Here is a 16,505-nt window from a genome sequence, read left to right on the forward strand (position 1 = left end):
CAAAAACTATAACTTTATCAGAAGTGTTAAAAAAACAGCGTCACGTACCCGACACTTTGCTGATGTTGCCCAAAATACCTTCTGTAATTAGGACATTCTTATAGGCATGGAAAAATGGCAATACTCTAATAAATCCAAAATTAACACTAAATCCAAATTTGGGACAAAATGTATGAAAATTTCTATCGAGTTACAGAAACTTCCATACGTTTTCCGTAACACAGTGGAAGATTTTGTAGGACAAAAGGTGAAGGCGCTTATGTTGTACAGAATAAGGAACTCTATATATCCACCAAATTAAATCAAAATCTGAGAAAAATAACTACAAAATAAAAAATGGCCCACTGAGATGTCCGTAGAATATCGGCGTTGCTCCGTGATAAAAGGCAACAAGCTATAGTTGCCCCCTAACGTAATGGACTAGTCGACGTCGGGTAATATAATGTGCGGAATTGTGTTAGGGGCGCTGGAAATGTTACCTTGTATTTTTTTTTGTGCAGGCGGCTAGAGCAATGTTTATTGTACAGTGTAACCTATATTCATTTCTCTTGTGTGTGCAGGTACTTCCGCGTTTTTTATTACAAACTGATTAGTAATTGTCTCTTAGTATACCTTTCTACAGATAGTTACTTACTGATTCAGTATTTAAGTTGTTTCTCAGTTCTCACTGTTTGCTTCATTCGATTCGCAGTAAGTTGTCATTTTTCAATTCAATTCAATTTATTTAGTTCTGGATTTTTACATTCCATAGCATGGTTATTAACAAAATAATCAAGATAAAATTTATAAGCTACTGTTAGTGTTAGTATTTTTTTGTTAGTTTTACAGCCTTATCTATGTTTACCTTAGATACCCTTTTGACTACAAAAAGGCAAAACGCATATTAAAATGTAGGTACCTAATTGTAGGTTAATTTCTCAAACTTAAATTAAATTATTAGTTTGTGATTCTGATTGTCAAGTAAAAAAAAAATTATCCAGTATATTTTCTTTCTGTTATTCCATAGGTACTATGAGCATGCCTCAACCCAGATAAGAAACGAAGTTAAACTCGTTATTTGTACTTCGTTTATCCAATTCGCGAAGTGCAGGAACTTCGCAGACGCTCCTTCTGATTTGAACAAATAAACTGTTAAAGTTGATTACATAACAATGAAACATAGCTACTCGTACTTCAACTTATGTTAAAATGGTCTTCAACGAAAATAGTTTTGGTCGGATTTGCATATCCGACGTTATGGCATTCGAGTCAAGATTTGTTTTGATAGTATTGCTAATAAACTATATTAGTGCTATAGATGCACATTATATTATTTGAAGTATATACGCGTGGTACAATTGTGTTCACATTTTCTCTACATTCAAACAAAGGTAAATAAACTAACTAGTTGTTTAAACCAGTTGATTACATAACGATGAAACATAGCTACTTTAACTTGGTGTGTTAAAATGGTCTACAACGAAAATCGTTTTGGTCGGATTTGCATATCCGACGTTATGGATTTCGAGTCAAGATTTGTTTTGCTAGTATTGCTAATAAACTATATTAGTGCTATAGATGCACATTATATTATTTGAAGTAAACGATAGTTCACGTTTTGTCTACATTCAGTTGGTTAAACCACCCTAAAATAAACGTCAAACAGTCTCACCTAAACCTCACGCCCCAGCCTTATACATAGAGGACACCTTAAGTCCAAAGGCAGTGCAATTAGCAATACCCAATTAGATGCTTTAACGAAGCGAGTTTGAGACTCCTCCACACTTCACCTCCAAAATACCCTAACCCCCAATACCCTACAGATAATATAAGCCGTTTTGGAACAGCCAGTGTTCTAAAAGCGAAATGCCCTAAGTGTATATCGGCTATGAGTAAACGTAAACCGTTTTAGGGATCATAGTGTGGGGAAACGTTTGACATCTGACCCGGGTTTTGGATAAGCGTTTGAACGATATGCTTGCGTTTGTAATCAAGCCGTCTTGACTGATTGCGTATAAGTAGATTTGGTGGATTGTCTTTGGCTGTTTGAAGTGATGAGTGTCTATTTCGGATTTGCTGGTCTTAGGTTAGGTTAGGTTAGACGAGACGTAAGGTGGATTCAAATGATTCAATCTTTAGTATGCTTAATCCTCCTAGCGTCCCAACTCAACGTACAAACAGCAACACTCTTAACTGTCTATCGGCGGACCTTATGCCTTTTGTAATAAGGTCCACCGATGGACAGTTAACAGTGTGGGCGATGGAACTAACTAGTACTAATTACCTACAAAGTTGTTTTATTACGTTTGATTCTAATACAATTGGGTGCAAATTTGACTGCTAATTTATCTCGTATGGTGAGCCGGTAGACGTTAACACTGATCAGTGTATCCCTACTCTGTACCCCTAGTGTAACTTTGATCGACATCATAACGTGACGAACGCGTTTGCGTTAAGTCTCATTTTGTATAGGATTTTGAGTTTCCAAAACGTCCCGCTTGGCTCGCTCTTTCGAAATCCAATACAAAATGAGACTAAACGCAAACGCGTACGTCACGTTTGGAAATCGAATTTATTTACACTAGGGGTACGGATCTGTGTAAGTTGAGTAACTTAGGTATATCAACATTAAGTTTTTATTTTGAACAGCCAAAATTTTACAGTAACATACAAAATGTTAATGAATATAGCGAGGTGTCACACGATATGTTTTCATTAACAAGGCCCGGGCAGATGAATAATGAAAGCTTAGGCAACGTAGTCATTTATATTTGAAACTATTAAACACATTTAACTCACAAAATCCTTCTCCATCTTTTCAGAAACATGTCATCTAAACGAAAGTCACCTCCGTCGAAATTGCAAGAAGGTGCCGCCGACACGGACAAGCCCGAAGCCGGCCCGGCTCCCCTGGACTTCCCGGACACCCAGGAGGACGACCAGACCTACTACAAGTTCTCCCCAAGTTCTTCCACCAGAAGTTCTATCAGCGAGGAGGATCAGTTTGAAGAAGAGAGACCGAGCAAAAAGCAAAGATTCGAGCAAAGCTTAGAAATGACAAATAATCTTCTAGTCCCATCCTCTTTTTTAAGCCTTCATCAAGTCAATGATCTTCAAGCTAGACGCCGCGGCTCCTCCGAATGTAGCAGTCCTGGGGCTGAAGCTAAATTGGGTCTTTGCAATAATAACAATTCATTGCTGAATCATAATAGCGCGCTGTCACTCGGGAACCCGCATAAGCGGTCGATGGATGACGTGCTGAAGAGGTTGACATCTAAAATGAACAATAGCACGATTAAAGAGGAAAAAAGGCCTACGCCATCAACTACACCTGTTAAGCAGAACAAGTAAGTTTTTTTTTAATTGTAGTTACCTAAATACACTATGGATTATTGTAATAGCACGAAACTTGGATTTTATACCTACAAGAATTTTGATACATAGCTCAGTACAAATCTCACACTAGTTCTTATGAGTATACCTAATTAAAATTTTCCGGTAGGTAGGAACAGATCAAAAATTATTCTACAAAATATTTGGATTCCAATTTTGCTACAGACAATCCTATCATGTTGTAGCAAACATATTGTATATACTAAGTATAGTGCCTATATCTTTAGGTGAAATAAGAAACTCGATGACTACTTAATTTTATATTATGTTCAAAATTCATACAGTAACAAACCACTAATCTAACATCATAAAGTCAGGTTATTCCGCATTACAGTTATCTAACGACCAACAATGATAGACTAATTAATTTCTACATTATCAGTCACCTTCTTATTCATGTTATCCGGTGTTTTGTCTCACTGTGTTTACAATTACGTGCCATCTAGGAAGTAAGTCATACAGCCGTTACGCTGGATAACGACTTGATTATTACATGTTTAATGGATGGTATTATGTACATTCTAGTCGTAAATGGCAATACAATGGTTTTAATTGGGGCGGTTATTTTGTATGCACTTTCTTGTAAGCTTAGAAATCTTAAATTAATAGCTACGTGTTGGAATTTGAGGAAAAATGGAGAAACGTTTGCCCAACAGTGAACATTCTCGATGAAGAAGGGATTTGAAGCATTCTTTAAAATGCCTTCTAGTTGTTCCATGATTTTATAGACAACTACCTCTATTGGTTAATAGAATATACGGTTGTATATTTTGCTGAAAATATAGGTTACCACTTAAAGTTAAGACTGGAAACACCTAACTACTATCTTATGATTTAATCAAAGAGCGTCTGAGGATCTGTCTACTATATAATTACTTAACTACTTAATAATTTGTTTCGCGAAAATGTTAAATCCCGAAAATTCATACACTAGTTCCTAGAAGATAACCACTAGTAACATTGAACTAACTAAAGCATTTTCAATAGCCCATTCAGTAAGCTCAATAGCTTCCGCATATTTAAGGAAATGTTCCAAATAACGTGTTGTTACGTTAAAATTATGATCCAATCTAAAAAGGGCTTAAATGTTACTAACACTAGGAGATTTACCCCTTTTTAAACAAGGATTTCTTCGTAAAAAGCGATTGGGAGATCCAGGCGTCCTGCGGGCTTTTAGGACATTTCAAAATATTTTAACGTCCTAATAGTACTAACGCTATTCCCATCTCTTTACCTCAAATTCAAATTTAAGAACAGCCTCAAAATCTATGTTAACTATATATAACCGGAGCTCATATTACACTGGAGTTCAGGCAAGTAACATGGAAATACGTATAAGTCCTCACAGTGCGCGACTATTCTCAGCAGTCGTTACACTGTTTAATTGACCATTATACTACTCATTAAAAACAATGTTAAGAGTGCGACCACCGCAAGCCCACTATAAAACCGCTAAACGCCAGTTTACTGGCCTTTTATAGCTATTTGGTTGGTTAATGGTCGTATAGTAGCTGATGGTGACAGGATGTAGTTGGTGATAATGCAATATGGCGGAACTGACAGGTTCAAATCGTAGGCAAAATTAGGTAAATTAGTATGTAGGTGTACAAAGAACTATAATAACTATAGACGTCTGACTAGAATCAAAAATGTATATTCGTATAAGATAAATAAAGTCTAAGAAAAAAACGTGCCTCGAAAAATCAAGAAAAAATATGCTCGAATATATGGCCTATACTAGAGTAGATGGGGACTCCGTTTGATATTTAACACATATCAGTGAAAGAACATGGGTCAAATAGCTATATGTCATACTAAAAGTTTTAGCCCTGTGTCGAAAGATGGCAGTAAATTTTGTTCACTACAAAATTTACTTTGACAATACAACTCGAAAATCACCCCACTCGTATTGTGACGCGAGCGATTAAACTAAAGTGCGCGCAGCTTAACAACGTCAACTATTGAAAGAATATTAAGAGGGAACAATAGCTTTTTGAATCTAACGAAGGTAATATTTCTATGAAATTGCATTTCGCGAGAAAAAGATTTCCAGTAACTAAATCTCAACAAATCACTTTGATTTTGATTTCCATCGCTTCAGCATAATATATTCTAGGTTTATAGGATTCGCTTTATTTAAAAAAAAAAGAAAACCTATAAACCTAGTTTATCATTGTGTCAATAATATACTAAAAAAACACGGAGAAAGGAAAATATTTAGAAGTGAAAAAACGTAGTCTTTTTGTATGGACGATGAGGAGTGGTATTTCCCTCTTAAATCCGTAAAGAAGTTTTTTATGTATAAAGATAGGCAGGCGTTTGACCACGATCTCACCTGATGGTAAGTGATGACGCGGTCTACGGTGGAGCACGCTTACCTATGAGATACCTATTTATCCTAGCCTTGAAGAGACCCTGATTGTACTCATGCGGAAACACAGACTCGGGCAAGTATACATGATGCTAATGTAACCGACGGTATAAGTATGTATTTAAACGCTTTCACTTAAACAACTATTATAATTATATCATAAACTTGTCTTAATAGCTGATGCAGTTACAAAGATTAGGCGATGCATCGGAAACATTGTAACACATTGTAGCAGACATGGTGAAACTACAGTCGATTGATTGATAATCAAGTTTTAATTATTTCTGAAATCCTCCATTCCACAAGGATTCGAACCCATGTCTGTCAAAAAGTAGCCGAAAAAAACCTCGCGTGATTTGTGCACAAGCTCTTACAATTGTCCTGCTCAATGCTAAAAAACGGAAATATATAAAAATTATAAAACTTAACTTAATAGGTACATAATTGCTGACTAACCGTAATGTGTCTTACAACATTCACCATTATGGCTATTCGTATTTCTAAAATAACACAGTGACAAAGCAACGTACTTTATTGTTCACTAAATCGCCTGAAACTCTCAGTCCGAGCCGAGATTAGGACCATTTAGTTAATTTAATGTAAAAACGTGTTACGTTGTCTTAATTGTTTAAATTTATATGCTTAATTGTCTCTCATGTTCCTTGCTTGTTTTAGTTGTGGGAAGTTAGTAATCTTAGATCTTTTTACGTAATTTGTCTTGCGAGAAACGTGTTACACACGTAATAACTTTTAGGGGAGAGTATATATAGACAAAGCTCTAACTGAAGAATTTTATTCATTATAAGGTACAAAAACATGTCTAATCTAAATACGGACTATACAAAAATAAAACTATACCAAACTAAACTAAATCTAAAAATGGTCCCGAAGATGCTGGCTGCGTTACCCCGCTGAACTGCCAGACTGATGCGTGTTGAGCGAGGTAACTGCCAGCTCTCCGGTCCCCAGTTGTGTCCCTGAGTCTCTTTGAAAGGTCTCCAAAGATACTCAGAGCGCCAGGACCCAGGGTCTCGAAGTTCTAACTACATTTTTGACTTCGAAAAATGGTCCATATTACTAACACATATCTGACATAATACTGAAACTTATTCCTCCTCAATAAATACACCTCGCCCACAGCTTGGAATATTACCCAATAAGTACAACAATTTCTCGCTACCTATTAAAAAAAGTTGTGATTGGTCAATAAAAATTGTAGCACGGGCGGACGCAGAGTAAAAATAATAGCGGAAATAATGGCAAAAACCAAGATTCATAATCTTTAATCAACAGAAGAAATGCCGGTCACATATATAGGCATATCTAATGATATAACCGGAATTTAAAATATCCTCATTGGATAAAGTTCAACAAAAGATAACAAATAACCACAGTTATTTGAGCCTCGTTCTTCAATAATTCATACCAGCCTATAGTTCAGATTATGATAGTCATTGTTCACAATAAACTGAGATAAGTAATAGAGATGATTATATAAAAGGTTAAGGCGATGTCAGAATGATCTGTGTCAATATTTGTATTTGCTGTTATCGGCTATCTTATAATTAATTGGTTTTGTGTTGATTATTCGCAGTTACTATGGGATACATTGTTTGTTTATATTTTGTATCACTTAGGAACATTCCTAAGAGTGACGAGTAAATAAATAAGCTCTTATTTCAATACTGCAATGACGACCGGTTTGGTCTAGTGGGTAGTGACCCTGCCTACGAAGCTGATGGTCCCGGGTTAAAATCCTGGTAAGGGCATTTATTCGTGTGATGAGCATGGATATTTGTTCCGAGTCATGGGTGTTTTCTATGTATTTAAGTATTTATAAATATTTATATATTATATATATCATTGTCTAAGTACCCTCAACACAAGCCTTATTGAGCTTACTGTGGGATATAGTCAATTTGTGTAATAATGTCCTATAATATTTATTATTATTTATTAATACTTATCTGTAATTATCAAATAACAACTAATATAGATAATGAAGAGAGGCCGGGAAACGAAGGGTTGCAGGCGAAATAGATATAGATGTATAGGGATATGCGGCCGGTAACCCCGTTTCTCTCCGAGATTTGTATAGTGCTTTTCTCATACTTGCAATGAATTAAAAAAATAATATTAAATTTGTTTTATTCGTAGGTAGGCTAAAAACAAATTACGAATCTACTACTATTTGATAGTTGAATGCCAATACTTGTCATATTTAGACGTTTAAAACAAAAGAAAGGTTGCTTTACATGCCTAGGTGTGTAAGGATGTATGAAATTCCTTAAGATATCATCTTCACTCATCGCACCGGATATGTAGTATTTCCGGACCTAATTGGAAGTAAGTCATATCAACATTTCATTGCAAGTTTGAGAAAATCAATTTGTATGTCGTTTTATGAAGCAGGCGTCCAGTTTTTATCCCATAGCAGAGTATTTAGTCCATCGCTTTCACCCAATAGCCTGGTTCAGTTTAGATTCCCTCAACCCTTCAATAGTACTTCCTTCTTTCCTTGGCGGGTGCTGCCTCTGCGTGCGTCCCATGCCACGGGCAAGGGCAGCATCCATCGGTGTACTCTTTACATGTCATAAAGTGTCAAAAGAGATTCTTATTGACTTCGGCTCAGCGTATGCCTCCCAAATGTTCGGAATACCATTGTTTCGTGACGGAAAAGACATGAAGCGAACAGACCAGACATATAAAAGCGGCCAAAAACCGCGAATAACGCAAAAAACTGGCCATTTCTAAATAAGTGGTCATTGCACTAGTAACCACAGAATTTATGGTGAGTTGAGTTGAGGCCCACCATCCGAACAGACAGACGCCGCGGCCCCCGGGCGCAATTAAACGCCTAATCGCCACCGCGAGGATTAAGACGTAGCTTAATGCGGCCATCTATCTCCTTCAAGCGTAGGCTGGGGCCTTGTTGGCAGCGGAAAGATTTACCTTTATATTTTTGGGAACTATTGTTAGCACACTTGTACAACTTCATAGTTTAAATTTCTGTATTGTCGATATACACTCTCCACAAACACTGATATTAAATTAATATAATATTCGTGGTTGAAGCACAGTCGACCTGAACGATATCTTAAAATTTTTCCTTATTGCAAATGGGTAAGTTGCGAAAGTAGAAAACGCTTATTGGATTTCGACTGTACCTGGACTTGCATTGCATATCCTAGTAATATTTATATATTATTGCCATACCTACTCAGCAGTGTTGGCCGAAAGTTAATTAGAATTGAAAATATTGAAAATTAATCATTACAAATTTAACCGTAAACTGTAACCGTCCGTTACGGTTTACGGATTAATTTGTAATGGTTAACTTTCAATTCTAATTAAATTTCGGCCAACACTGCTACTCAGAGATTCTTACCCATAATTTTCTATACAAACATAGTTCCGATTTTTGTTTTGTTCCATTTTAACCAAAATTCGTTTCGTAAAACAATTTATTTCAAAAATATATGTTCTTCAACACCTACCGCTGTTAGTTTAGCCTATGGTTTTGTAAACCCAACGTAATTTTATTATGTTATGAATGCAAATATTCATTTTCATCAGTCCATTTATTCATCTTCAGCGAGTTCAGCGACTACTCTCTAGTAGCATACTCTCCCGCCCTGAGTTTACAACTTGCACCACACACCACAAAAACTGTAACAATGGACCAACAGTAATTTGTAGTGATATATATTTCCAGAGCACATTATAACTGCTCCAAATTATGAGAGACGTGAAACATTAGTTAATGTGAATATCTTATTTATGATTGTCTTGAGCGATGACTGTAATATCTCAATTCTAAAAGGACACAAGTCATAAACAAAAGCGATAAATGCGCTCTTAAGCTATTTTTTAACAATACTTTAGTACAAATTGTATTCTGGGCGTTGCAAGCGCCAACCGCGCTAAGGCATCATATCTTGGGGAAAGATATATGAAGACTTGTGTGTCGTTAAGTCCTATTTAAAGTAATTCAAAGGGGATATTTTGTTTTAGTAACAATGCGTTTTGCTTTTAAAATATTGATATTAATTTGTAAAGCGTTAGTATGTGATTATGTTTCATGAGTAATAGAGTAAAAGTATTGTGGGGGAAAACAAAGATGGATGTAACAATTAGGAGCAGGAGATTAAGGTTACGTTTTGTTTGAACTGTGGCAATGGCCGACGATAATGTGTTTAGTTCTTAATCGTATTCTTAACTCATTGTTCCTGCCGGTAAGGTTGCCAGAGCTCAAGGAGTTTTTTTTTTTAATATGACTCAAAAATTCGGTCGAGATCCTTATCATACAATATCAAAAGCTTAACTTATAGGTATGTTTGTTTGATTGACGGTATGTGTGCACTCTGAACAGTCCCCCTAAGACAATGAAGCCCACACATGGCGGAACAAAAATACCTACAGAAGGCGTTGACATAGCAGAAATTCAAGGTTTAAGGTGCAATTTGTCTAAAACCCACGCACGACAAGACAAAAATCTTGCGTCCTTTTGAGTGTGAAAATCGATGTTTTTCTAATAGGTCTATTATCTACTTGCACGTAATGTAACCACCTGATGTACGTAAATAATTATTCATTACTATGTAATGCACATTGAAATTGAAAATTGAAATTTGGCTCTTCCTTAAGATTTAGATATGTCTTGTTGGAGACTCGAGTCTTCTGGGGAAAGTAGTCATTTCAAGAGTAAACGCAATTTTTAGCGACCATTTTCGCATTGTTTCAAAAACATAATATCCATAATCTTCTATTTAAATATCGACTATTTTTATTACTCTCATCTGTATATCTTGACCCATCGCGAAACAATATTGTTCCGGACATTTAGGAGGTGTGCGCCGAGCCGAAGCCAACACGTAGATGCCCTTTTGAGAGTTTAATGTGTTGTAAGGGGAACACCGAGCGCATGTTATTATTTATATACAACTTCTAAATGAATGACGGAGATTTTTATTATATGCCCGCCTGATGGTAAGCAGTCTCCGTAGCCTATGGACGCCTGCAACTCCAGAGGAGTTACATGCGCGTTGCCGACCTTAACACTCCGCACCGTTGAGCTCTGGCAACCTTACTCGCCGGCAGGAACACAACACTATGAGTAGGGTCTAGTGTTATTTGGCTGCGGTTTTCTGTAAAGTGGAGGTACTTCCCCAGTTGGGCTCTGCTCTAGATCTGGAATGACATCTGCAGTGATGTGAATATCATCTCGCTTTGTGTGGGTCTTAATTATGGTATTCGAGTCCTCTTTAATTGCATTCCAAAAAAAACTCTATACTCGAAAAGCTAAAGATTTTTAACTGCTGAATTCTGTCCAGTTCTTCTATATTAAAATAATAAGATCCATACAAACAAGCTATTCTCCTAACATATTTATGCAAAAGTAAGTCACAGCATTGTGGCAATGAATTGCGTCTATTCTATTGTAAGTATTAAGAAATAATAAACACGCTGGAACATTTATTCATAACACAACAGTTATTTATAGCAATTACGAATGAATTAGATGTTATCATTAATCAAGAAGCCTCATTGTACGACTTATTAAGTCCCTTATTCGTCTAACTCAGATGGTTTGTGAGAAGTTGAAGTGGCTGGTGGACCAAATGTTAACGGAATGGTGGCCGCTTTCGGATGAAAGAAGCCCCTGTCGTCCGTTGGCTCGGGTGGACGACATTCGGAAGATTGCGGGTCACTTCTTTTTTTTTTATACCACGACGGTGGCAAACAAGCATACGGCCCGCCTGATGGTAAGCAGTCACCGCAGCCTATGGACGCCTGCAACTCCAGAGGTGTTACATGCACGTTGCCGACCCTTTAAAAACCTGTACACTCCTTTTTTGAAGAACCCCATACTGTAGACTTCTGGATGAGATTAGTTCAGGATCGGGACAAGTGGCGTACTAGAAGAGGCCTATGCTCAGCAGTGGGCGATAAAGGGCTGATGTTGGTAATGATGATATTATTTCTGAATTCAATACTTTAAACGGCGACGCTTGAGGTTGTCATCCTGGGGCCGTGGGGGGCCTAGCGCGCGTCGCTTCTATGAGGAGTTGTCAAAGCGCCTAATAGAGGCTTCTGGTGAGCAGAGCTAGGGCTTGCCTATATTTCGCTCCAGCCTTCTGGGCACCCTACTGAGCGACCAGGATTTCTTCTTTTCGTCCTGTTCCCCCCTGCTGGGGTGTAGGGCTCGAACCATTTTCTTCCACTGACTCCGGTCCTGGGCAGCTTGGGTAACCTCCTCCCACCCCATCCCCAATACAACCAACTCTTGCACCACGGACCGGCGCCAAGTAGATTTAGGGCGACCATGTTTCCGTTTACCGGGCATCTTCCAGGTCAGGGCCACCTTGGATAGGTGGGTGTCAGGCTTCCTGAGGATATGCCCAATCCAATGCCATTTGCGCGTTTGGATCTCCTTATGACCAGGATTTAGGGCAATTTTTTTATTTATAAGTGTTTTTTATTATGTTTTATATGCTTGTTTTTCGTTGTATCAATAAAGTTTTCCATACTTTCAATAACACGACATCATTCCGATTTTCTTCGCACTTTTGATATTTTGATAGGCAATCTTGTACATTGTACATCTGTGGTCAGTACACGTGACAATGAAATATGCAATGCGCAAACGCAAGACAATCGACAAGGCCACAACGAGGCTTTGTACGGACAATGGGCGCTTGTGACGACATCAAAGATTTGCTCTACGGAATGCTTCATAATGTCTACTGTTTTGTTTTCTCATCTCCGTGAAGTACTTCCTAGTAAACTATATATAAATATCGTTCCAACTCCTATGATTATTCCCTAACGTAACTAAAGGCAGTGATGATTTTCAGGGGCCAATGATGAATTAAAGGGTAGTTTTTCCCATTTCCTACGATATTTCTAAAACCAGGCTATCTGATTTGATAGGCATATTTTATACTCCATATCTTTAGGTATTTAAATAATGAACAAACAATTTGGATATTTTCAGGAAGTTATAACATTTAAATATTGGTTAACCAAGCAAATACAAAACCGCCTGGATCTGTCTCTGAACAACCTGACTTTAACCTAGGTACATTATTTGATCATGTAATACCTTCATCTACCCTCAACTGGCTTAAGGAGCCATTGGAGGGTAGATTTTGTTCACTTTTATTTAAATAAGCTTCATGATTGTCAGAGCTTCTGACAATCATCTGTGTGTTATTCGTTAAGTTACCATTTTTAAACCGCGGTTTAAAATATATCTCCATATATTACTCCTAATATGTCATATCGCTTTCGTTTGAGTTGCGTTTAGATTTCATAGATTTTCCTTCGAATTTCTAAATGACCTCTGCCTTTTAACTTCCCGTTAACATCAATATTTTGAACATTAAAGACATTAAAGCTAAAATATTCCGATCGAATGCGTTAACGCATAAATTGAGGTATTATTCTAATAAATGATTCCGCACTGGTCATTGCATGCTACATCTAATTTGAATAGGTAACTAACATCATTAGTTACATGTCGATTGCCACAATACTCAACATTATTCGTCAAAACCTGATTAGAACCAGAAATAATGCGAAGGCAATCTATATTACGTAATTTTTCTGATTTGCAATAGGAAATGTCATACACTCAAGCAATAAATACGGGTAATTTTGTACAGAAATGATGTCCAAAATGGCCGGTTCTCATTGCTTTTAAGTATAGGTGAGATTGGCAGGATATATTCGCATCACGCTGATGATTATCTTTAATAAAGTCGTTTAATTATAATATGTCAAAACTGTGTAACCTAACCACTAAATATACTTAAATCATTATTGCTTGTAAAATGATGATGTAGTGACCTTATTAGTAATCCTAGGTCTAGTTTTAGGCTACTTTCTATTCTGATTACTCAATTCTGAGCTTCTTGGCCTTTTGTGGTTTAACATCATTTAGACATCTTCAAATATAAGTACCTACTTAATAAAGAAAATTTGCAATACCCGTTTCTTACGACATATTGATATGTCCCATAAATGTTTCGTTTTTAGACAAAATGTACCACTTTGTCGTAGTCAATAGCACCTGCTATTAACATAAAGATGCTATTATTGTTTATTTACTAACTAACGGTAGAGCATTTAGCCTAATAATATCACAGGTAGGTTAGGTATTTACATTACAGTAGGTAAGTAATTAAGTCTGCAGATATTACTTAAGAATTTGTTAGCCATCAATATTCAAGTAACACGCGAACCTCCCATTTTAGCGAACAGCGGACGCATACTACATACCTCATCACATTAAAATTCTGGCCTAGAATATCATGTTATCGGTATAGCATCCCGCGTCCGCAGCAAGAGCCAAATGTCACTTGGACGGGATGAAATTACGTTTGATTTTGTAACAAATAACCCTATTACATTGCAAAACAGCCGTTACTATGTAGCTAGCGATTTCCCGCCTTCAACATTTGAAATTGGAATGCAGCGCTAAGCGCAACACTGTGATTGGTTCATACAATATTCAGATCGTCCAATGGCAACGCGGCTGTGTAGCCAGTGCATCAAAAATTCCATCTGAATATACCAGTGTGGCGAGCACTAAAAATGATAATACCCTAACATGGTCAGCACAATTTTGAATGAAGAATTCATAGCGTTTTACATTTGGGATGTGATTTTATTGATCACAACGTATTGGACGGCGTCCATTTTATTTATTGAGGTGATATTGGTGCGGACGTTTATGGGGCCATTCTGTAGAAATGATTTTTCTAGCAGTTAATATTTTTCATGTGTAATATTTTTGACAGAGCATTCATCATATAGGTAGTTTTGATTTGAAATCTGAATGAAAACTTCGATGAACATTATTTTATAGTAATTTAATTTACAATAGGTAGATCGTAACTTAAGTCATGCAAGCTCTATTTCATTTTATAATCTGGCAACTGTAAACGTCTGAGTCACAGACATTTTCAATGTATAAAAAAAACTTTACTTTCGCTTCTTTATATTAAAGAGAAAAAAATATAAGAAAAGAGAAATTAATAAAAAAACGATAGTCATAAAAACTTGTCACGCAAGCTAACCAAAAACAAAAGTCTCTTCTTACTAACCTAAGAAAACAAGAAGCATCGAACGATGTTCGATTTTCAAAAATCAAATTACTTCACTCCAATGTCTCAGTTAAAGAAAAACAAAAGAAACCGTTCGATCAACCTGCAGCGACCTTAACCTGATTTAAAATGCTATCAGTAGGGGCTCGAGCCGACCGACCGTCGACCGTAAAGCGACGAGTTGACGAACGGCTCAAGTGAAATAATAATGACTGCATTGTGGGACTTGGGAAAGAAAACTATTGATAAGTCTTTTTCGAAAATTCATGTTTGATAACAGAACGAGTAAGCACAATTTTAAGAGTGAAATTAGTCAGTTTGTCAAGACAGCACTAACCTTTCATCGGATCGGTAGACCGCATTGGGGTTTCGGCCAGGGCACTTCTCAGGGTACAGGGTTTCTTCTAGGTATCGATATTCACGAGAGTCGTAGAGCGTCTTAAGTGCATGACTTTTATTTCGTACATCATATACCTATTATGTCTGGTGGATGCGTTGGTCACTTTTTGTTTCATCATTCTTTATTAGTGGTTATATTAAGTTGTCACTATCTTACTTTTTCACAATGTACGCACAGTTTTACGCACGCACAGTTTTAGAGGAAGTGATTCCTCGATTTTAAATTTAAATATTTTTACCTAATACATTTTATAATCCTCGCATCTACAGCATAAATGCGGACAGGCATGAACGTTTATATCGGATTAGGCATATGATGGCTACATTGTGCACAACCTCATCCAATTTGTTACGCTGGTTCGCTACGAATTACACCTGCCTGGATTGCGGTCGGCTCGCGGCTTGCTCTTATGTACGTGAATATGAATCTGTTGGTTGTTATGTAGTGAAATAATGTTACAATTATAATTGTTTTGTAACACCTCACAACGGACAAAGAGTGTAAATACAGAATTCTCACCGTGTTACAAATTCGATTTTTGAAAGCGAATGAAGGAAGGTCTCGATTCTTCACTGAAAAAAATAGATAGCCGAACTGGTTTTGTAACTTTACTAAATAACTAAACTACGGTTATAAGAAAATAAACTTTGCATAAATTTACAAACTTATTTTGTAGTGTATACCCAGTACCTGAACACTGATAGCCAAACACGGTTTTGTAACATATAACACATAGTTCGCAAGTCCCAATTTTTGTGTAAACAGTAACCAAAATTTTGTTACAGTTATGCAAACATTTCTTTCAGTGTTGTTGTAAATATAACGAATAAAAGAAAAAAAACATTATCATTTTCACTCCGACCGCTCCTAGAGAAAACAGCGAGCCGAACGGGCGCTAATGGGGCCCAGTGATTACCAGTTCACCGGACGATATTGGTCTGTCAGTTATTCGCAAAAGCTGACAATTGCGAATAACTGACAGGCCGGTATCGTCAGTGGGCCCTTTAACAAGTCAGCAGTGAAGACACTCTTAACTATAATTACCTAAGGAATGACTCAAGGTAGAACGGTGGGGGTCGGGCCGGGGCCTCCGACACTAAAATTTTCTATAGTAATTTTTCGTGATCCGATCACCTGTCATAGAAAAGGAAGCCTCGTCTCGGGCCTGGATTGTTCTAACGTGAGTCATAATTTCACATCTGCCTAAATAATCTTGAAACGATATTAAGGACTTACATTGATATTTTTAACT

General features: G+C 36.9%; 1 protein-coding gene across 2 annotated transcripts in view; it reads left to right on the forward strand.

Moving 5' to 3' along the window:
• LOC133525150 (transcription factor egl-13) overlaps nucleotides 1–16,505 on the forward strand; it is a 531,288-nt gene that overhangs the window by 421,753 nt on the left and 93,030 nt on the right. For both annotated transcript variants that reach the window (XM_061861413.1, XM_061861412.1), the window contains one exon: nucleotides 2,802–3,326. In XM_061861413.1, the coding sequence (XP_061717397.1) occupies nucleotides 2,806–3,326 (521 nt within the window). In that variant the 5' untranslated portion in view covers nucleotides 2,802–2,805. The remainder of the gene's footprint in view (nucleotides 1–2,801; nucleotides 3,327–16,505) is intronic.

This window comes from Cydia pomonella, chromosome 14 (assembly GCF_033807575.1).
Source record: "Cydia pomonella isolate Wapato2018A chromosome 14, ilCydPomo1, whole genome shotgun sequence".
NCBI lineage: Eukaryota > Metazoa > Arthropoda > Insecta > Lepidoptera > Tortricidae > Cydia > Cydia pomonella.